Consider the following 25,677-nt stretch of genomic DNA (forward strand, 5'->3'; position numbering starts at 1 on the left):
TAGTATTTTTAAAAATAATTGTAAAATATTATCTTTATTACTCTATGTTTAATAACCGTTTACGAGATTTAGATTTCAATAAAAAAAAACCGGGGTAGTTTAAAGGCAAGAAGAATATTCCGGTCTGAGAATTTAAAAAAAAATTTATCGATCTATAAAATGTTCATTCGTAACCTAATACGCGGTTTCTTCAGACCGATGAGCAGCAATGCGTACGTAAAACATAAGTTATGGGTAATTTTTTGGCAAACGTTAATGGCGCCACCGTATTATACACTTTTGGGGGTTACGAGGGATAATTAATTTGCAGGTGATTATATATTCCATCCTAAGTCATTCTTTATAAACTGAATGAAACCGCTCGTTATTTTGCGCACTAATTCTTCTTGTTACCATATTCAAACAATACGTTACTACAGTAAAGGCAAATATTTAATTACGAATTTATTAAAATATAATCATTCAATAAATAAAATAGTGACATTTTAATATTATTTCTGATCTTCTGAAATTATTCTTTTAAAAATAAAAAAATAATTCTCATTTCCTGCAATTGAAAGAGTCGAACTTAAGTTACAACAAGAATAGTTTTAACAAAATTATAATGATAAATAAAAATATATTAAGTTTAATTAGAAAAAATTTTACTCTTTTTTGTAAAGTTGATTTTTACCTTCCCTGTACGTAAATCACTTCAGAAAAATTATCTTTGAAAAATATAATCAGCCTCGTTTAATGGTAAACGTCATCATTACATCGCCAATTATTTACAAATGCAAATTATTTACCAATATCACATTGACATCGACTACTATATAAAAAAATGATTGAAGTTTATCTCACCTTAAATGGAATTAATAGATAATTAAAAAAAAAGAGTTCAAGATAAAAATAACTAATTGGACAATTAAATCTAATTTCTGACATCTGAACTATTTTTAAAAATAATCTCTTTGTTGTTAAAATTCATTCGGTAAAATAATTTTACCTTTTAAGGAAACATTCGGTTTATGGGATTGTACTGGAAGGATAATTTCTGCATTCAATAGAGTAAAATCCGACTCCAAATCAGATTAGCGAACACGAATAGGGTGATGGCCACAAAGAAAACACTCATTTTAAATGAGGAGTTTCAACTAATTTAGAAATTAAAATAACAATGTAATACTTATTCTGTATTGAATAGATGTATATCTTAAAGCAAAAAGTTTTTTGGATAAGATTTAGTTTTACTACAAAACAATTCTTTATATTATTCTATAAATAAATATTGCATATAAATTCGGCAAGAATTATATCTTCTGAAATCTGACAAAATTACACGCAGCGAAGAAGTGTTTAAAAAAACAACATAATTTTATATACGAAGTGTGTCAGAAAAGTAATGGGATTGATAATACAGCGAGCGATCTGGCAACGCTGTGACTACCGAGACCGGTTTGTTTATCCCTCCCACATGCTCAGTACGAGTTTCAACTCCGTTCAGCCAACACATTATTTTTGACAGCGCCATCAGTGAAGTTGTGTTTTTGTTGTGTGTTACGAAAATGGAGCATCGGAATTCAGAGCAACGTTGTGCAGTCAAGTTTTGCGTTAAACTTGGGGAATCCGCGAGTGTGACCTTTGAAAAGTTGAAACAGGCCTATGCTCTTATCAAGAGCACAAGTTTTCACTGGCATAAATCATTTTTGGAAGGCCGAGAACACGTTGAAGATCAACCTCGCTAAGGGAGACCATCAACTTCAAAATCTGACGAAAACGTTGAGCGTCTGAGGGTTCTGGTGAGATCAGACCGTCGTTTAACAATAAGGATGATGAGTGAACAGTTAAATTTAAACGCTTTCACCATGCATCAAACTTTGACAGACGATTTCGACATGCGAAAGGTTGGTGCGAAATCGGTGCCGAAAAACCTCACAACGGAACAGAAGGACAATCGAAGAAACGTGTGCGTTGATCTTCTTGAGAGGATTGCCAATGACTTCAATCGTGTGATCACAGATGATGAATCCTGGATATTTGAGTACGATCCTGAAACAAAGCGGCAAAGCGAAGAGTGGCACAGTCCGTCATCTCCTCGACCGAAAAAATGTCGAATGAGCAAATCAAAAATGAAAACCATGCTGATTTGCTTTTTTGACAGTAGGGGTATCCTGCATAAAGAATTTGTTCCTCCAGACAAACTGTCAACCAAGTGTTTTACAAAGGTGTCCTTGAAAGACTCAGGTAAAGAGTGATTCGCGCGAGACCAGACATTGCAGACAAGTGGATGCTTCATCACGACAATGCCCCGTATCACACGGCCACTTCCATCAGGGAACCTCAAACCGCATTCCTACGGTTCCTCAAACGCCTTATTCATTCGATTTGAGTCCTTGTGACTTTTCCTTTTCCCGAAATTGAAACATGTCTTAAAAGGACGTCATTTTGGAACTCTAGAGAACATTCAAAAGACTGTGACCGACCAGTTGAAGCCTTCCAGCTCTGCGACCAGGACTGGAACCAACGACTCCGCAGGTGTATAGCTAGCTGCCCAAGGGAACTACTTTGAAGGCGATAATATTGTTGTTTGAAAAAAAAATAAAAACTTTGGTAAGTAAAAAGTCAGTCTCATTATTTTTTTCACACACCTCGTACATCATTTGTAAGACGGCTTCTATTATTTCTTTGATGTGACGGAAAAATACAGACTATCTCATCCGATCCAGCTTGTGTCACGATTCTACATCAATAAATCATAAAAACTAAACGTTGATACCTAAGGATAGTACAAACAGCAACGACTTGAGATAGAGATTTTAACTGTAGACGAAAGTTTAGTTTACAGGGCGGTTAAAAAAATAAGGCGGTATGAATACGATGCATATGTAGCTCTTTGTATGGCCGTCTCTTTAGACATTACTAATTATAAAATCAACATTACAACTTGATTATAAAATACTTAATCTAATTGTAACATGAACTTTACCAATTATAAAACTATCAACCTTGCTTACTCGTCAATCTGATAATATCCCCAAGAAATTGAGGTAAGCTAAAATCAAACAACTTGATAAGACGTTTTCGTAAATATCGAGATATCAAAATCATTTTATAATTTAATGTAAAAGAAATACTACTGGTAATTAATAAATAAAAATATTAATTGTTATTTATAATGTAGTGTAACTGTAACATAATAAATGCGTCATAAAAAAAAATCAATAAACAAGAAACTATTATGAATTACTACTGTTGCGATTTGAATTAAACGCATGTATGATTTCGAAGATGTGTTGGAATCTTTTGCATTAATCTCTAACAGCAGTTAACTTGACTAATAGATATTAAAAATTATTAACTGTTGTATTAATTAACAATTTGTAATTTCTTTTATGTAGTATTAACCATAATTTTATTTAATAACATCATAATGACGTCACTATGACGTTGATGCATAACAGTTGCAGGTGACTGGTACTTTATTTTATTTCAATGTAATTGTTTAAAATTATACAATTTTACCCAATTCTGGTAAATGTTTGTTTCAATCAATAATAAATAAATTCATTTATTTACAAAGTAAAACCGTTGGTTTGGCACAAGCACAAGTCAGATGTATTTTTTTTAGTGTTGAAGAAGGGGCAATAAAAAATCCTCAATATTACCTTAAATAAGCAACAAATCTTAAAAAAGAAAAGAAAAAGTAAAAAACTAAGAAAAATTCGTAATTTATAATCTACTAGCGGCTATCCACGGTTTCGCACGCGTACTTGACGTGTAGCTTGTGCTATTCGACGCTCGTTTGATCTTCGGTTTCGGCAGCTCTAGATGCTGTTTGAAGTTTAGTTTGTGGGGTTTTTGTAGCCTAACACTGAGCGGGTGAGACCGACATCAGGTGGAAAACAGGTAGGAAGTATATGTCAGAAAAATGGTGACACAGTAACAACTGGTAAAGAACAAAACAACTGTGCATCAGTTTTCAACGATTGATAATTTCGAATCTAAAAACGCTATAAGAGCCGGGAAAATTACGTTTTTCAGCAAACTGATGGGCTTTCAGAAAATTACTCCACATTAGTCGATTTTTCTCAAGGTTTTCTAGATATTTACGAAAAACTGAAAATCTACCCGTTAAAACTTTGCTTAATGGGTGAAAAAGAGGGTGGGATAATCTATTCAAAATAAAATGTAAATAGCAATTCTCCTGTTTTTTAGAACTATTTGTGAGCAAAATTTCATTACGATCGGAATAAAACTGTAATTCCGTATAAAAGATAAACGGATATAAACATTCTTTTATATATATAATATTTTTTTTTTTTTTAAAGGAAAATTCACAATAATTAAATTTTTTAGCGTAGTTAAATCAATAATTTGGAATAAAAAATAAGTAAAATAATTAAAGATCTAGTAAATCAATTATATTTACAAATGAAAATGTAAGTTGCATCAGCCGAAATAGTTTACTACTTAGACTATTTTTATAAGAATTATTGCTTTCTTATTAACAAATAAAATACACAGTAAAACTACATTAAAACACAAATAAAAAAAGAGAATAATTAGAAAGTAAACAAACTTTTTATACATTAATATATGAATTTTTATTTATTCTTATACAAATAAAAATTTCATTTCACAACATATTAAGTTTAACATTAAATTAAACGTTCATTTAAAATAATACACGATCAATGAATACGAACGCTATCTGGTGGTGTTGCAGTGAACTAGTAGGGAGAGTGAAATCTATTCTGTTAGTTTCAACAAAACCCTAACAGACAGCAGCACTGACTAAACCTTATACATGTTTTATATCAAAATCTACTTACCACTTCTTCCACAGGTTCTTCCAGCATCTCGACACCACCATTACAGATCGGTGAAGAAGGCGGCGAAGATGAAGTTGTAACAGTACCGATACTTTGTGATGCATCATTGTCTCTGAAAATGAAACAAAAATTGTACTTTCTTTAAAAAAAAAAGAGAAAAAATCGTACATATAGTGTACATATGTTTTTAAAAATATATTTCAACACATCCGAATGCTGCACATAAAAATGTTTTTTGAGCGCTAAAATATTGATAAAATGATTAGAAATAAATATCAAATTAACATAATTAAAACAGCGTGAAAAAAACAAAAGCAACCGTTTCTTTGACTATACTGGTAAATAAACTAAAAATTACGACTTTTACCGATATTTTAACAACTTTTTTTACACATCATATAATATACCATCAAAATATAAATCTAAATCTGGATATGTTTAATAAAAATCTGATAATTTTAAGTAACAAAATCAGATTAAAAATAAATCATAAAATGTAGTTATTAAAAAATTAATGAGTCACCAAGGATACCTTTTGAGCCATCACACTTACTTATACACCTACTTATACACTTTTCAGCCATCACAATTGATGGCTGAAAAGTTCTGCTATAGTTCGGTCTAAAGTCTAATATCTTTTGCGGTCTAAAACGATCATAGTCGACGATAGTATTTCATGTAATCCCAAATCCAAATATAAAAATAAACCGGTAAATCTGACATACAAAATTAATTAAAAATTGATTGTATCCTCAACTAAATTCAAAATATGACCATATGCGGCATTATAAAATATTTTTGGTAAAAGTTAAGGTGTAATTGTTAACTAATTACTCAACCGATGACTTGGGTATACAGTAATTTCACAACTCTGTGCATAAAATTATGTACGTAACAAGTAACTTAGTTTCTTGATGTTAATTTCATAGAACAAAGAGGAAATTCAAGCAGAAATTGTACGTTTGTTCATCTCGATGCACTATTATAAATCATTACACAGTTTAAAGTTTTTACACTTCCTGTTGTTGTAACAGCAACAACAAAAAGGATGAGTTCTCTCTGTACAACAAAGAGAGAGTAATACCTATACAACAAAGAGAAAGTACTGTTAGTAAAAAATTGCCTATCCCGAGAAATTGAAAAAAAAAATCTTTTAACATTCTAAGAACCTAATCCAAAAATACACAACGATGACCAAAAACGATATTGTATTACATAGAATTATAAATTAAAAATTCCGTAGCTTTTTTCATTGATTTAAATCTATTTTAACGGAACGTCAGTAATCTACATCATGATATCTCGGTTCTTAGCAGCAATTACAGGTATAAATAAAAATTACAAAAATGAAAGTCGCTCTCTATTGTAGTTTCGCTATTTTTTGAACCCAAAAATCATTTGGGAAAAGTAATTTGATATAACTTTTATTTAACAGCGTGTAACGTAATCATCAAACGTAATAAAATACGGGTGTCCGAAAAAAAACTCCGGGGTTTCAAAAACGAATATAGTTTCTATTCAACAGCCCTCAATAATGTTTTATATGTAATCTAGAAGCGACAAAAATTAAGTTTTAGTTTATACATTCTTCGTCAGATATACGTTGCACAGTTGCACAGGTCAAACAGTTACGAGCCGGGCTTCAGTACCGCGGTGGCGTCGCCAAAAGAGAAAGCACAGTGTACTACATCGCAGAAACAAAATCAGTGACTGTAATACAAATAATTATACCCAAGTTTATCGCGGAAATTCACCGAGTGACACGCATAAGTGATGTGAACAGATTTTGGAAACCGGAAGCGTTTTCAAAGGACACTCACGGGGTAGGCCGAAAACACAGAAAATATTTTTCCAACGAAATCCAAAACGTTCAGTTCGTAGTGTCAGTCTGAAATAAACATTTCTAAAAGCACTATCCATGATGTTGTTCGCAAGCGATTTAAACTTCATGCATATGTAAACTGTTTCTACTCCGTGATATTAAACCTAACGATAAACCACAAGGAGTTAAATTTGTAACCACCATGTAGAATTCATTTCTGCTGATGAAAACTACATGTGGTGCCTCTTATTTTCAAATGAAGTAACAATTCATGGTCATGCAGTCGTGAACTTACAAGTGTCGAGTATGGGGCTCAGAAAATCCACACGAATCGATGGAATTAATTCACAAATGTCCGTAAGTGAATGTACGGGTGATATCATGCACGATCGAATTTTTGGGCCATCTTTCTCCGTTAGCAGACTATTACGGGCATAGTGTACTCGGACATGTTAGAGAACTTTATGTTTCCACAGATGTAAAATATGGAGAGCTAAATTTTCCAACAGGATGGAGCCTTCTACATCATGCAGAAGTTATATGAACTCCGCTCAATGACAAATTTTTATCAGAAGGTTGAATAAGCAGGAAAGCTCCCATCGCTTGGCCACCGTGAAGATGTTTCAAGATAACATGTTGGCAGAAAACAGTGAAATATAATACGAATATTTAGGTTTACCATGTGTCCAGGAGGAAACGCAACATTTCAGTTCAAAGTACGAACTGGGTTTTAACAACCACGTGAATCACTTAGCTGTGAACCTTCTAAACAACGGGGATGACGTTAGAAGATTCAAACGGCTACACGTTCTGGATTTCAGGTACGAGTATTCTACATTAGCTCTTCGATTTTTATTTTCAAATTTACTGCATATTCGTTTCTTTTCTTCTAATTATTTTTTCGTTTTTCTTACTATTTACGACTTCTTTTATTTTCCTTTCATACGTTTTACTGTTAGATGTTAAACAGTGACGGCTCGCGTATAGGCGCACTGTGGAACTGCAGCACCCCCTATTTCCATTTGATATTATCGATAACATTTAATACGAGTCCTTTTTTCTTTAATTCTTTCTTTATACTTGTACAATATATAATCCTTAAGCTAAATGTCAGTAGCCATCCCCCAGTTTATGAAAAGGATACAAAAATCTTTGTATGGAACTGTGTGCTTCACAGTTCCAGCGGTGTGGTGTTTGGTTGTTGTGCACATGCGCACGTACGAAGCTAAACGCGAGGCGGCGAGGGAGAGAGAGCACTGTCGCTCCCGCATTACCGACCCTGGCGTGCTGTGGAAGGTAGTTTTTTTTTTACTCAGCGTATGTATGGAACGTTCCTTGTTCGTTCCCTTTTCTAATTTAGTCGGAGGAAGAAATATGAATGCGGTTTAGTTGTTTTTTCAGTAGTGATTAGAAGATGGCGGAAAGCAAGGGCTCTTTGCCAAATCTGTCTAAAAATACGCTGGAAGGGCGAAAGAGAAGGTAATTAGTAAAAACTAATTATGTATTTGTTTTGTGTAAATAGAAATTTAAATTAAGCACTGTTGGACTATAGTGTTTTTAAAGGGACATTTTATTAAGTTATTATCTAATAATACTTTAAAATATTATCTGTATTGACATTTTATTATTTATTCGGTTAAACCGAAGCACATTGTGCTTACAAACTGTGTACCATATTCTTGACTATGATAACTGGTAGAATTAGATTATTATCCTGCTTCGATTCTTTTTTTTTACAGAAAACTTAAACCACGGCCTTGAAAAGGCCCAGAAAAATATTTTCTGGAGCAGCACCCCCACTAATTTTAGCTAGAAGCCACCACTGATGTTAAATGTTCATAATTGCTTAGTGAATCTGTACTTGCCACAAAAAGTCTTTGTAATACGGGTGTGTAAACATTTAGAAGTTTTGTTTAAGTGTAATCCAATTTATTCAAAGTTTACGTAAATGTAACAAATTGTAAATAAAACTTTGAAACTGTAAAAAAAAACTGTAATTCTAAATGTAATAATATAAATTTAATATAGAACTGCAGATTTATTTTTCAGACACTTGGTATAATAGTACTATTAAGGATATCTTAATAGTAATTTTTTTATTCTGATCAGCACATAATAATAAAAAAACTGATCACGTCATTAGATGTGACGTGATAAAATAAATTATATTGTAAGATAAGTTATAAAGGCAAAAACAGACGTTAAGGTAAAAGTCGGTCGATATTAATTAAGACCTTAATTAAATTCCATATTAATTATTTAAAAACGAATACAAGAAATATGGTAAGATAAATAGATTAAATATAAAAAAATACTTAAAAAATCATTCACAATTCAGAAGTCGCTATTGAAAATTATTTTGAGCCCAATATTGTACAATTTGTTCGGGATAAAAGTAATGTGTTTTTTTTTTTTTTTTAATAAAAAGTTGAAATGATACAATAAAAAGAGACACACAATTCATATAAAACTGATTTGTTTAGAAACCGTTTTGACAATGGTAAAGTCATTTTGACCACCTAAATAAAAAATCAAAACAGCATTTTGGCTTCATAGGTATTAAGTATTTTGGTTATAAGTGCATGTGTGTAAAGTCGTAAGTATTGTATGTTTTCAATAAAATTAAATTATTTTTTTCTCAGTGCTTTTTGCACATTAAACATGTGACGAGGCCGTGTAATGGAAAAGATCCAAAAAATATTTAAGGAGAATACAGTTAATAAAAGAATAAACTAAAGGAAAAAAAATGTTATGTTTAGTCAAGTACATATTTAAATTCTTTCTTCGGCAAGTAAAATGTGAATGAATTGAGAATGAATATCTCTACACACTCAAGCGATATATTCGTTAAGAAAATTCAGTAATGCGACAAAATTATTTATTGGAATAAGACTAATAACAAATTTTAATTAAACATTTTTCAATAACTATTATACATTTTTTTCTCTTAATCTACTGTAATTTTTTAATGAAAAAATAAGATTGTTTTTATTATTCAAGAAAGAAGAATAAGATAAGCGATTTTATAAGCGAATCACGTAGATAAATTCTTGGCTACAAGTCCAACAATAAGCCGTCAACAAATTAAATTTATAGAAGTTGGTTCTGGAACAACACTAAGATAAAGTACAATAGATCGTAGCTGAGAATTACGGAAATGGTATTAAAATTAATTTATTCGACAACCTCAAACAAACTAATGATCTAACAAAAAATTTTTTAAAACTTTTGATAAAAATTATGCATTAATTTGTTCCAAATCATAATAAAATAATTAAATTTATTAATCATGGTTTTTGCTGATATATTTTAATAATAAAAAATAATTAAAATTTTTTAATCAGCTTACCAGATAAAAATATATATGTTCTCAAGACCTTTCGGTTTTTTCAAACCATCATCAGGAAATAAAAATATTTCAATGAGTCAAAAATTAAAATGAATACACAGTCACGACAATTTGAATGTCATCAGTGTACTTAGGTTTTCGGTTTGAAAAAACCGAAAGATCTTGAGAACAAGAACCTTTTTTGCTGGTAAGGTGGTTAAACAATTTTTAATTATTTTTTATTAATAAAATAAGACTTGCGCAGTTCTGCACCAGCAGAACTTTCGTTAATGACACCCTCACTATTTCACAGTCAGAAACGCAGTGAATTTCAGAGTACAACGCACTACACACGTTCGGTTAATGAGTAGACCCTACACACAAGCATCAAGGTTAGACTCACTCACACTGTGACTCACTGTATAAGCGCGTATAAAAAATACACTAACATCAAATTGAGGTTATGTTGTCTTTAATTGCATTGTTGTCGAACTTAAATTGAGCATAACTCAGGAACGACTCAACCAATATTCATAACTTTTTCACATGCACAACTCTAGATACACTAATACAACATATCTATTTCAATGAATTTCAATGAAACTGATCAAGTAGTTTTGGAGATTTTCGAGCCACAAAATTTTATATTAATGGTATTTCTCCTTATATCTCAAAACTCATTATCACCCCCAATACCACTACGCGACCGAAAGTAATACCTCAAATTGAGGCCATGTAGTCTGTTGTCTACCTTAAATTGAGCACGACTCAAACAATCTTCATCAAATTTTCATATGTATAACTTCAGATACACTACTTCAGCATAAGTAAATTTCAATGAAATTGATCTAGTAATTTTGGTGATTTTCGAGCCACGATTTTTGTACATAGACCTATATGCGTATATACGGAAATTACATTTTAAGTGAAAATACTCTTCGTACCTGAAATCGTAAAGAAAATTCAATTTCACCCGCAATTCCACCGTGCGACCGAAAGTAATGTCGTACTTTCTTCGAAAATTCGGTAAAAATAATGACAATTGCTTTTTACTTTCTTAATTAAATAATTTTTTTTTTATAATAATATATTTTAGGTAGTTTTAAATTGTAACCATAAAAAAAATATTTATTAATTCTAATTTACTAAAACCTACTAAATTCGTAAACGTAACCAAAAAAAAAAAAAAAAAACTGCTTATATTAACAAAGCAATAAGAAGACAATGGTTTAAATTTTAGAAATATTTTGCTATCATTATTAATATTATTATTATTTATTAGTTTAGCTAAAAATAGGTGATTTAAAATTGCACGGCAATCTCTCGGAAGTCTATAGCCATAAATAAGAAAAAAATCACATAAACATAGATCAAAAACCGGTTCGTTAACGAGTTTCGGCTCGCGAAACATTTAGACTCTGCTTTCTGTTCTCTGTGTGAAATTAAATCGTACTAAAATTTTTGGGATACAAATTGAGAAGTAAATCTGATACTTCCTTGTGGGTTTTGATCTAAGAAACTGAATAAAACTGGTTCCAGACCTCTATCTCACATAGGTTTTAAGAAAATCGGGGTAAAATGCGAATAGGTTTTGTTATAAAATACACTTTTTTTAGGTTTGGAATAAAATAACTTTTTTAATTTACTAATAAAAAAATAAATTATCTAGTCGAGTTTGTAGAGAATTTAATACTAAGAAAATCGATGTAAATAACGTCTGTTAAAATTATTACACAACTTCGAGAAGTTCAACTTTAATTTGAAACAAAACACACAAACTGAATCGGAAAAGTGAAATAGAACGATCGGTAGTTAAACAGAACGATTTACATACAAATGCTAAAAATTATAAAAATAAATTTGAAAAACATCCTTCTAAAACATTAAAAATTTTTATTTTTTCATATGATTGCAATAACAGCTGATCAACGATTAAGTTTAGTTTCTGCATTTGAATATTCATTTGAGCGGTTTTTGTGCTGTTGTTTTTCGATCAGCCATTGGCAAATAGCGATACCACAAATTTTTGGCTACAAAATCATCTCTCGAGAAATTACCGTGCAATTTGGAATCGTGCTGTATCCACTAAAAAATTTATTAAATAAATAAATAGATTTAATTTAGGTGCGCTAAAAAAATTTGGCGGATTGGTATACGGATGCAAATTTTTATAATGAGTTTACCGATTAATATTGTACATCAATTAAGTTACTCTCGGTATAAATACTTATCACTTAGTTATTTAGTTTACCCTCACTGCTATCAAATCCTTTATTAGTTGAAACAATATTAAAATCAATTCTTTTAGTTGTAAGTCATCATTTCTACAATCACGTTTGCCGTCCTTCGCTTACAAAAAAGGTAAATCGATAGTGTTATAAAAAATCTTAAAACACTACCAAAGTGTGTAAAACAGCAATCGCTGAGTATTATAATTAAAATGTTTAATTCATAACAAATAACAGCAAACAACAAATCTCCTTTTAAAGACACAAGTTGCTCATTTAATACTTCTATTTTATTTTTATAAAAATATATATTTTTATCCCGAGCAGTATTTTAATATTTATAAATGTTTTTTATATTTACAAATGTATTTTTTAGTATTAGATTTATATAAATTACATTACATTTATATAAATTTACTTCATTTAATTAAAACAATAACATTTAATTTAATTTACAACAATTAAAATTACAAATACAATTAAAATTTAATAGTATATTTTATGATTGATTAGAAAGATTTGCAATATTATTTTAAATTACCTCTAACAGAATATATTTTTTATTATACACACTTACGTTTCAGCAAAAAAATTCAGAGATAAAAATATAATTTCATTCAACCTTGTAGGAAAAATTCTTTGAAATTTTAACGGAATTAATAAAATAACTTCTGGGTAATAAACTGTTAAACGGGTAACATGGAGTAAACTAGTTAGTTATAAACTAATGAAGTTCCGTAATATTCTATAGCCAGTAGGTACTAATATACACCCACTACTGAGGGTGAACGAATTTTAAATTTATAATTAAGTCCGATAGAATACCTCTACTTTTCCGTATTTAGCTTCGGTTAACAGTTTATGATTAATACTGATGAGGTTTTAACGAACTTTCGTACTAACAACATACGCACGCGCTCTAATAAAAGAGCCGGTATATTTAAAAAAAAATAAATAAAATACCAATAAAGAGATTTCAATTAAAATTGGAATTTCTTATGCAGGTACACTCAATAAAAGGATTTTATTAATAAATTATTTTAAGGAGCCGACTTAAAAATGGAATACTTGTGGTTTTTTATATTCTTTTATGATTTATCATTAAAAACCACTTTTTTAAACCACCTTATCTAAGAAAAACAAAGAAAAAATCAATACCGCAAATGGTTTACAAATTTAGAAAAGATATAAAAAGGAAATCACGAATCATAAACAAGTAAAATTGGAAAAAAATATCGTTGATTACAGTAAATGAGATTAGTAATAAAATTTGACTGTGTGCACATGAGCGCGCACAACACATTACGCAAGTACGTGTAGGCGTACACACACACACACACACACACACACACACACACTTACAAAAAAAATGCCTACAGCAACAATATGACCCATCTACAAAAGTTGTCTACGTCTAGATTTAATGTTTAAAACGATTTTATTTGCATAACAGCCGAGACTTTCTCATCTGCAATGTAAATAGTACAGAATACGCACGTTCATAGTTTCATTACAACTCCTACACACAAAATAGGCTACATCTTGCAACAATCATAGTAAGACATAATTTGATCATATTAAATAATCATGAAGCACTTCACATCAACAGAATGAAAACTGCTGTAATATGAATAATAAATTATAAACAGGCAATGTCAAAAGCTAACACTAGTGAAATAAATATTTTTTCTATTAATTATTTAACGAGCAAAACTTTCTGTCTTTTTCTACTTTGTACTAAAGAAAATAGCAAAATGACATCGAAGGCTAAAAAGTACAAAAGTTGATTAATATAATCTAAGATTGGTTTCTAAGGAAGACAATAAACAACCACGATCTATCTTGATGGGTGAATCGTCATTCTCAAAATTCATTCTTTTTCCTTCTTTATCAATGATATCTTCTTCCCACTTATAAATTTAGTAGATGTGGTTCTGATCTTGCTGAATTCTCTTTACAAAGATTATGGAATCCTGAAGAGACAGTACATTCTTAACATCTGATAGAGGGGCTTTTCCTTAGGACCGATTTCTTTGTTTCCTATCAGTGGTTGCACAATAAACCTAATAGCTTAAGTAGCCATCAAATAAAGCTATGTCTCCTAATTTCCCAGGAAAAAATTTATGAATTGAGAAAAAGGCTAATGAGTCTGGAAAAGTATTCTCTCTTCTCTTTAAGGAGTTAAAAATCCAGAATACCGCTCCTAAAGGTCTGCGAATGAAGAATTCGTATTTTTGTTGTATGGAAAATCTCGTATAAAAAGTACATTGTTTACATTATTAAATATAATTAATTGATTTTAATATCTTTTATAAAAAATAAAACATGAATAAATTATTTTTAAATGGAAACATAAAATGCATTAAAATAACATCTAATTTTTAGGTAATTTAAATCTAATTTGAAAATTAATTGACTGAAAATATATTTATAAAATGTTGCAACAGAAATTGCTACGCGATTAAATATGTTAATATTTTAATCACAATATAATTGCAAGAAATTAAAAATTATGTTGTAAAATAAAATATTTTACTAGCCAAGATACTGATAAAATAAATGAAAGTAAAATGATTTTGGGGTGTAAAGTATGGCTTGCAGCACAAACAGCCACATCCATGTAACTGCCAACTTGTTCACACTGATGAGGCTATGGTGACCAAGTGATCGTCAGTATAAGTGGTTCTTCTTATACCAAATAACTGAAGTTGTTGGCACTTATTTGGTATAAGAAGAACCACTTATACTGACGATCACTCGACTTCAGCGGAAGTGGATGTCTGGGTACAAGGAAGGGCACCCTACTGTCCTAGAAATGAGAAATTTTTCTCAAAGACGGAAAAACCGTAAGGTCAACAGCATTAGGTTGCATAAGGTAACAAGAAAACACTGCGTTATAAAGATCCGAAAGGATTCCTTAGTAGTTTATGGTATGGTATGGACCTTACTGAAAAAGTTTCTGAAGGTAAAGATCCCCTCAATCAGATCTCCATGAGGGGAATACAATGAGGCTTATACTCAAGAGGAGGGGGAAAGGAGAAAGGTGGATGAAATATCCAAAAGTGAAAATAAATGATACAAAAACCTTAAAAATTGAAACATGGAATGTACTGGCATTACTTCAAAGTGGAAAACTAGAAAATACAAAGAATAAATTGGTTAAAAAAGGGCATATTTGGTATGAGTGAAGTACGACGGAAAGGAAATGGAGAAATATTAAGGGGAGATTTTCAGTTTTACTATTCAAGAATGGAGATAAGTGGTAAACATGAAGTTGGTATGATATAAATAAGAAACTGGTAAGAAGAGTAATAAAGGTGGAATATGTTGATGAGCGTGTGATAATGATGAGGATCAAAGGAAGAGATAAAGATCTTATGATAATACAAGTATACGTCGCAACCTCACAGCACTCAGATGAGGAAGTAGAAGAGTGTTGTGATAAAAGAAATAGGAGGTTGTGTAGTGATATTAGGCAATTAGAATGCTGTGACTGGAGAAGGAAAAGAAGAAAAGATAGTCGGAACTTATAATTTGGTAAGTATTAATGAACGAGAAGACTCACCAAATTCTATATGAAAAAGAATTAGTATTAGAAAACAGTTTTTATAATAAACACAAGAGAAGATGTACATGGGTGTCAAAATTAAATGGTGCAAAATACCAAATCATCTATATCGTAATGCAATAACGATGTAGGGATTGCTTGAAAAGTGCTACAGCTTACCCTGGGGCAGGTATAAGTTCATATCATAACCTAGTTTTCACAGAAGTGAATATAAATCTCAAGAAAATATTAAAGGGAAGTGGAAGGAGTTACTACAATTTGGAGAAACTAAGCAGAAGAAGAAACAGAAAGACAGATGGGGGAGAACTAAGAACTAGAAATGTACTAAGTAATGCACATGACAAATGGATAAAAATAAAGAACAGTTTAAAAGATGCAGCAGAAGAGATATTAGTGATTAATAACAGGAAAAGAATACACAAAGAGGGGTTCACCAGCAAAATGTTAGACAAGATGAATGAAAGGAGAAAATGGAAAAATATGCAAACAGAAAGCAATGGAAAGAGATATAGAAAACTACATAATGAATTAAGAAATGAAACTGAGAAAGCTAAAGTAAGGCGGCTCAAAAAAAGATGTGCTGTGATAGAAAACCTGGAAAAGAAATGAGTGATATGATGTAATGTATAAAGAAGATTCAGAAATGGTTTTTAACAATAAGAGAAGGCACTAAAATGTATCAAATAGACAAAGAATATAAATATAGTAACAGAGAGCTAAGAAGTGAAAAAGAACATGGAAAGATTGATAAAAAAAAGACAAGAGAAATATATCTACGAGTTGAATAAGAGAGCAAATAAGATGATCAAAAGGAATACAATATGTAAGAAGTAAAGTATGTAAGAGAGACTATTAAAATGAGAAAAAAGGAAAGGCTGAAGTAGGTGATGAAATATCAATTGAACTGTTTATCATTCTCTGATTGAGAATGGAGAAAATAAATCTGTGCAATGCAATATACAAATTAGGAAAGTGGCCTTGGGTCTTCCTTAAAACAATAATGGTACCTATTGCAAAGAAAAAAAATACAAAAAAGTGTGAAGAACACAGGACTATTAGCATAATATGTGCAAAGGTGCTAATAAGAAATTTAAACAAGTCTTTACAAAAAAAAGTGGAGGGAGATATTGGGAAGAGCAGTATGGCTGTGGAAGGATAGTTGGAACTACAGTTGCTACAGGTCTTCTAAGATGATGCAGGAGAGATATATGGAAAAGAAATGGAAGGTATGTATTTTTCATTTGTCGACGTGGAGAAGGTCTTCAACAGAGTAAGATGGTATAAATTAATATTAATTTTGAAAAAGAGGAGAGTTGACTGGGGAGAGAGAGAGAGAGAGAGAGAGAGCTGATAAAAGAGTTCTACTGTGATACAAGAATAAAAGGTAAAGTGGGAGATGAGATGTACGAAAGAGACTAGGCAAGGATGATGTCGCCTACTCTGTTCAGCATACATCTACAAGAGATAATTAAAGGTTGTTTTAACGGCAAAAGAAGATGGCAGTCAGAAGAAGGAAAGTGGAATGTACGATTCATTGATGATATGGTGGTGGAGAGTAAAACAAAGCTAATCGATGTGCTTAATGAATTAAATAGATTTTGTGAAAACAAAGGAATGATAATAAATAAAAAGAAAACAAAATGCACGGTAACAGGCAAAAAAGTAGAGAAGATTGAGGTCAGAGTGGGAAATGAAGTATTGGAGCAGGTGGAAAAATTTAAATACTTGGAAAGTATTATAACCGAATACCTAAACTTGTACCACAGTGGGTAAAACAAAGATAGGAGTAAAAGAGAATTTAATAGTAAGAGAAAACTGTTGTGTGGAAAGAAAGCTGGAATTTAAGAAAAAGATTGGCAAAATGTTATACTTGGGAGTGTCATGTAATATGGTGCTACGGAAGGACACTATAGAAGGTAGACAGATGAGGAATTAAGGCATTTGAGGCGTAGGTATGGCGTAAAATGATTTTTTCAGATGGCAAGATTACGTAACGAATAAGTTATTAGAAAGAATAAAAGAAAGCAGGAGAATGTTAAATATAATCGACAGCAGGAAAAGATAAAGTAACTGATGCAAGATACTATAAAGTGGAGAATGACCATGTCGAGACCTGGGGGAACAGAATGGATGAAGATAATTTTAAGAGAAATATTTTGAATGTGTTTATGTAATAATATATGAAATATTGATCAGGTGTCACTGGCTATACAAAACGAAAAACAATTTGTTGTTTCTTATTTTTTTTAATGTTAATATTAAACCATTTTTTTGTAAACCATCTTATTATGTAATTCAACATAATAGTTAAACATTTTATCATTTCGCTTGGAGGCTAAGTGATTAACAAGCAAGAAATTTAATTTTTATTCCTCTAAAAAAAAATAAAAACTACATTATTTAGTTTAAATTATTAAGTAAACTTTTCATCGCAGATCGAGACTGTCTTATGCCCGATTGAGAAAGAAACATAATATTATAATTTAGTTCATAAAATGTGAATCCTCACTTTAATGTTTTTTTACAGTAACGGTGGTAATGATATACTTGATGTAAAAGTTCCAAGGTTTACTTATTTATTTTGAAGGAATGAATATAAATGGCAAAATTCATCAAAACCACATTCTTAATTCAATAAAACATTAAATCAATAAATTTAATAAAGATTAATTTTAAAACGTGATTAAAGAAACACAAAAATAATGCTGATTCAGCTTAAGAAAACAAATATTTGTAATAGCATACATCTTTAAAATAATCATTTGTTTGTAATAGATCTCGTCTCTCAGTAAATATATTATAAACATAACAGTGTTAATTAACTGCTTGATTTAGTATAATTGATCAAAATTTGCTTTTACAATGTCTGGGATAATTCAGTTTAACTAAATATTGAATCGCAATTTAATGAAAACAGTAATACTAGTATATCAATTACAGTAGGAGAAGTCAATTATAATAGTTGAAATAATTAACTGTTCAACAATCGACCAATTAATGTGATTAGTTGGGAGAAACGATTCCACTAATATGGTAAACACATATTTAGTTACAGCTATTTATTATTTTCTGTGATGTCAGATTCATTATCTCAATTATACATATCTGTATTTTTTCATTCTTCTTTCTTCCTTTATTAGTTTGTCTTCATCTATACAAAATGAATACATAGAGAGAATATTCCATTATGTGATGAATAAACTGCATACCTATGTTGCAAGAAGGAAAGTATGGTAATCAGTCAAAAAAAGAGAGTAAGTTTTTTTCATTTCTAGACATTTTATGATCCCGGGACTCTAAAAAACAAAAAAAGTGGGGGGTTATGTTCATACATATGTATGTATATGTGTTGGCGTGTTTGAAACTTAACTAATTTTGACTGGATACACTGGTTTTGATGAAATTTAGCACAGAGACTTCTGTATATGGAGCAATTTGTTAGTAAATGTTTGAGCTCAATATTTCCAGGGGATGCTGTGAATAGTTTCTTTGGGTCAATTTTCTCAAAATACTGCAAACATATTGGGCTACAATACTTGTGCACATGCTTCTTATCTTACCATTAAAAAAAATATTTGCCCCCAAATATTGAAATCAGCTACCTTTTCATTTTTTCATATCTTAATAATTTTTTTATGCCTTCCTAGGTGTAGTAGTAGTGCAAACGACCTAAAAATAATAATAAATACTTTGGGGATAAAAAATATTTCCACCTTAAAGTTAAGAAAAACTTCATATTTAATCAATAAGACAATGGTAGCATGTGAAAAAAGTTTAACATGTTTAGCATAATTATAAGTTTGAATAACTGCTATTTTAATAGGGGAAAAAAATTATCTGAATAATTTCTAAATTATAAAAAAATCTTTGTTAAAATACCCTCTAAGGGAAGGTAATTTTTTGGAAAACCACAGCCGCTTTTCAATTTTTTTTTCCAAATCAGTTGGTGTTTGGAGGTATTTGCAGAGTAATTTTATGTATTTTTTTATTTTTGTAACAAGTAACGCTGTAAAAAAATAATTATCATAAAAGATGTTAAAAACTATTCATCATTTAGCGATTAGAATCTTAAAGTAATACTAAAAAAAAGACACTACAATTAATATAAAACACAACAGTTTAATTAACCATCAAGAAATTATAAAACGGTTACTTTTGTACGGATTTGAATACTAGATCGTGGATACTTGGTAGTTGGGTTTTAATTAACTATACATCTCAGAAATGGTCGACCTGAGACTATACAAGACTACACTTCATATACACTCATACATATCATCCTCATTCATCCTCTTAAGTAATACCTGACGGTGGGTGATTCCCGATAGTTAAACAGGGAAAAAAAGACAAAAGATTTATAATAATTTTTGGATAGGTATATTATGAGCGTATTAATTCTTTTATTTACTTTCTCTGAAAGTTTAATGTAGTAAAAGTAAAAATAATTCCTTATTGTGTTGTGCCAAAACTTGCAGTTTTCACTGTAGTTACATGTATAAGTTCTATGACCGATAAAACGGTTTGTGAAGGATTGAAGAATGATGTTAACAGTGTTCAGATTAGCGATCGGTCAAAATCTGGGGCGTTCTGATTGATCGGTTTTCGTGTTATGATTGATATATAAATATACTGTTTTCCGAACGGTTAAAAGTTTTCATTCTTATAATTGGTTAAGAAGAGATATTTCATTGAGATATTCTGATCGATTGGAAATCGGTGTGTCTGATTTTCTTGAACGAATCATTGTGTAATGTTAATATAAACGGAGCAGGTATTTTTTTCAAACAGGAGTCACTTTTTGTCAAGTTCTAGATGTTGAATGAATAAATAAATAATGCTGCTACGAGTATTTAGCGAGTTATTCGGAATTATGAGTAAATACAAAGGTTGTGTGTGAATAAAAACGAAACTTTTTGAAAAAGCTACGTACATATTTATTAATCTTTCTTTTCATATTCGTATGTTTAGTTATAACCATGGTTATGAATATTAAAGTTCGTAAATCAAGATGGATAATAAACGGAGACAGATACAAGGTAAGTGCAGAGAATTATTAAGTTTTGAGAATGAAAATATCGATTTTATAACGAGGCAATTTTGGTCAGAAAATTATAAACAAGAGAAGAAGCTTTGTCGCCAAGGAAAAAATGGAGTTGTTCTTACGTTTTGTCGGTAATTCAGGATTCCAAACCTATATAGCTAAAGATGATAGAGTTCATCGCTCTCTTGTATATAAGACTGTAATGAATTGTATCATTGAAAATCAAATCGCATAAAAAAGAACTGATGCTAAGGTTTTGTGGCAAACCCGTTTTCGGATCCCGACTATAATAGTCATTAGCCTATACTCTTACTGAGGTTCTATTTGCAGATGAATACATAAACAGAAAAGGTACATGCGATGCGACTGGCTGCACCTCCGATTACGTGAATAAAAAAAAAAACAAAATTAAAAAATGAATTTTTTTTAAACAAAGAGAAACGAAATACCGTCACCTCCTGGTGATGTTTGTCGAGTAACGCTAAGAACCGGGCAAAATATATTTTTTATCATATATGTTTATTCATCAGTTAACCGACGACTACAACTACTATTTTTAAGATGGAGACATTTTGAAATTCACATGCTTCAGATCACTCAAAGTTTCGGGTTCTGCAGTGAGAACTGTTGCTCCGAAGAAATTACAATATTCTTTTTAAATTGAACAGGCTTTAATTTTTATTTATCATTATTATTCTCAAAAGCATGAATTTAATAAACACAGGGGGTGCAGGGGGCAGAGACCCCTGTCTAGTTTTATTATAAATCTTTTCCACCGTTTACCCAAGAGGCGATTCTAAAAATGTTCTGAAGTTTATCAGCCAGATAGTATTTTTCTCTTACATTATTTAGTTGCATGTCAAACCAAACTTCCAAGCAATATAGTTTATAAAAATTCACAAGTAAATACATTAATATTTATTGTATCATGAGTATACACTGAAGGTTCCATTAAATTAAATATATGATATATAAAGTCCCCTGTGTATGTATGTATTCAAGAGTAAGGAAGAACTTTAGAATTTAAAGAGCAATAATGTTAGAGGTTAGAGTGTATAATTACTCTTAACGTTCAAGAAATTGTGTAAAATTAGCTCTATAGTACACCTACCGGGTCATTTCTAATGAAGTTACCGGAATAAAAGTTTTAATTTTGAAAAAAAAAATTAATGAAAGTTATCGGTCAAATCGAAACCAATCAAGTGGTATGGTATGAGGAACAGAAATTACAAAATTATAAACCATCTACGATTTATTATTATTTTTTAATAAACAATTTTACACGAACTATAAATTATATTTATATATAAACAAAAAAATATTACTTATATTTAAAATGGTGTATAATAGTATTTATAAAATTACACAAAGGAAAAGTTTCACGCCAAATTTCAAGAGTTCTTATTAAAGCAGTATTTAACCGAGTTTACAAAAAAAAATAATAATAATAAGACGATGAAATAGGAGCAATGTAGTCCACCAGAAATGAGTTACGAAAATCTCAAGGAATTCTAATAAATGTAGAAACCAGGAAAAGAGAATTTTTCATGATTATTTCATTAAACGCATATGACGTTTAGATATGATTAGATATCATAATGTATGTGCTATTACAAAATAAATTTCAAAATAGCTTTATGAAATTAAAACAATAAAAAGAAACTAAGTTTAGTAATTACATATTAACAATGTGAAAATCATGAAATAACAGATAAAATACAAAAACGTGTCATAAATATTTTAATAAAAAGTAACATAACTATCTGAACAATAATAATTATACAGAAGTACAACAAAACAACACAAAATATAGTGACAAAATTCTTATTAATTTATAATAAAACATAAAATATTTCATCTTTCAATAAATTGATACACTTTTCTAATATGATTTCAACTTTAAAAAAATCTCTCTTTTTATATTTCGTTTAAAAAGGCCAAACTGATTTACTTTCAAGATTATTTCAGACTTTTAAGACAACATAAATAGGTAAATATCACTTCCAAGGCGAAACAGTTTTTGTTTTATAATCTCCCCCTTAGAATTTAATAAAAAATAATTATATTACAAAAAAAATAAAGCTCATAACATTTGCTGGATTCGAAGTTTTTTTGTTGTTGTTGGAATTTTGAATAGTGGTTACTCTTCGCATTTGATGTAAATAATTATTTTCATTTTTCCTTGGTTCTTTTTCGGAATCCGACAGCCACTTTTCAATTATTTCTTCAAAATCAGTGGGTATTTGGAGGTATTTGCATAAAAATTATAAACATAATCTAATCAAACTTAACCTATGCTCGCTAACCTATTTTTTTTAATTTCTACTTGTCGATTTTATTCAAACATGGGTCTTCCAAATATACCTGTGAGAAGCACAATATAAACATTATATATATATATATAATTTAAACTTCGCTTGCTAGTCAAGATTAGAGGCGAGCGTAGGCTAAGTTTGGTTAGATAATATTTAAAATTTCTCTGCAAATACCATCTGATTTGGAAGAAAAAATTGAAAAGCGGCTGTGGGTTTCCGAAAAATTACATTCTCTTAGAGGGTATTTTAATAAAGAGTTTTTCTTATAATTTAGAAATTATTCAGATAATATTTTTTTGCCTAGAAAAATAGCAGTTATTCAAACAATGTAAAAATAAACAAGTTATTCAAAACATTAGTTAAAAAACTGAATTGTAATTTTAATTCATTCATTAAGACATTGCCCGATTCTTCGTTACGATGAAGTACAAATAGGACAAAGCTCGGAGAACATTCTTGAAGAGGAATTATGCATATACAAGTCAGCAGTAGGTGGCGTGCTAATTTACACGCCTAACTGACTAAGAGATAGACGATTAAGATAAAAAAGATAGGAGAATAGAAGTGTTTCTTTCCTAAATTCTTTCCATGGAGATCATCTAGAAACTGAGTAAAGCGAAAGAAAGCGGTTCAAAAAGTTGCCCTCCACGCCCATTATAATTTAGCGATGAACTTTCTCGTTGGAAGGAAAATTTGAATCAATTAAATCCGTATTTTATGCAGATAACATAGTCATTCTTTAAAAAAATAAAAATCAATTATATTATCGATTTACGATATTTACACATGAATCAAATATGTAGTACAGTTTTTTTAGATTCATAGCATACCGGCAGCTGTATCCTTGTTCGTGTAATGAATGTATTTTAACTTGTTACATCCGTACAATAAGATGCTTCATTGGAATTAAGCGACGACAAAGAACAATGATAAAGGGCTTTTAGCGTTAAAATATAACTTTTTCTACCGGACCTTGAACTATCAATTCCCGTACAGGAAGATTAATGATAACCATCTTAGTCACATCGAAACGTACCGGTTACAATATGCCAATTCCTTAGAAGAGACACCGGTAAGTACCTTTCCGGACAAAAGTACAAGGCGATAGCTTTTGAAGGGAAGCTGACCACCAATTCGTTCTAAAACTCATAGTCGACCAGATACTACCAAAAGTAAAAACATTTAACAATATTGTGATATCTGAAAATTTAACAATTTTTTATTTTAGATAGCGACGTGAGAAATACAAATACCGGTTTTGATTTATAAAAGTCAAACTTCAACTTCACTTAAAACTGAAGAATCATGAATTTTAAGGCTGCTGAAATGAGGAGGTACCTGCGTTCAGTGAAAGGTTGTACAACAAGAGATATGATAAAGTATGAAAATATCAGGAAAAGATAACAATAAAACTGCTTGATGAAATATTAAATAATTATATGCGAAAATAGTCAAAACATCAATTGAGAATTTCAGCGATCAGATAATAATTCTATGTGTGAAATGACAAACCTAATGGAAGAACAGATCTGAGAAGACTGAAAAGTTTTGCGCAAGAAAAGGCTAATGGCCATAACCCTTAAAATATAAAAAGAGTATAAAAAATTGAGAATCAATTTTTTCCCGTAAGATGTTAATAATAATAATAATAATAATAATTAAAAAGTAATAAACCGAATAATGTGCAAAGTTAATAACAAAAATAATCTGTTACAAATCATTTAACTGTTGTAAATTGAAGAAAAAAAACGAAAACTGAAGAAATTATTAAATCCAAGGAGTAAAGGAAATGAAGCAAAAATAATTGCAAAAACAAAAATAAAGGTTTCTAAAAATGCTGACTACATTCTTTTAGACCGTTCATTCATTCATATAATTGTTCTACACCCTTTTTCTTTCTACAAAACATAAAAACAAAAATACAGTAGAAAGCAATATTACACAGTTTGCTGCCGTTCATAATTTTCACGTTTAATCTCTTTCTACAGGTAGACTTCGTCTTACTTAAGATTTTTTTTTAATTTATTTAAAAAAAAGGTTTTACAAAAAAAAGTTGAAAATCTAGAACACCATTAAATGAAAGAAAGATCAATGAATATTACAGCAACAAAAGTACAAACGAATATAAATTTAGCGCATCTCAAAACTTTTTATCGAATGATGTCGTCGTTATAGAATCGTGTACGGAAGACAATATAATGTCTATACTATTCAAATGGTAATTGATGAAATACGAGTATAAGCCGAAAGATTATAAACATTTACTTTCCTAAACTCTTATCAAAAAATATAATTCTTTATTAAAATTTTAATCCGGATACGATTATAAATATAACCGAAATAATTTTTTTTTATCAGGCACTAGAAATTTCTTAGTAGATTCAATCAATAAAAATAACAATTAAATTGTAAAATACACGGTAAGAGTCGTAGAAATAAGTTTTTCAGTTAAAAAACAAAAATTTCTGTAATAACTGTTTTCAACAAAATGATATCAAAAAAGGTAAGACATTATACAATTCTATTATTAAAATTTTTTATTAATTTAGAATTTCCTTTAA

At 30.1% G+C, this 25,677-nt stretch overlaps 1 protein-coding gene across 2 annotated transcripts in view; it reads right to left on the minus strand.

Moving 5' to 3' along the window:
* Positions 1-25,677, minus strand: part of LOC142325405 (tight junction protein ZO-3-like) — a 981,859-nt gene that overhangs the window by 416,887 nt on the left and 539,295 nt on the right. For both annotated transcript variants that reach the window (XM_075367134.1, XM_075367133.1), the window contains exon 3: positions 4,815-4,926. In XM_075367134.1, the coding sequence (XP_075223249.1) occupies positions 4,815-4,926 (112 nt within the window). The remainder of the gene's footprint in view (positions 1-4,814; positions 4,927-25,677) is intronic.

This window comes from Lycorma delicatula, chromosome 5 (genome assembly GCF_047948215.1).
Source record: "Lycorma delicatula isolate Av1 chromosome 5, ASM4794821v1, whole genome shotgun sequence".
Taxonomy (NCBI): Eukaryota; Metazoa; Arthropoda; class Insecta; order Hemiptera; family Fulgoridae; genus Lycorma; species Lycorma delicatula.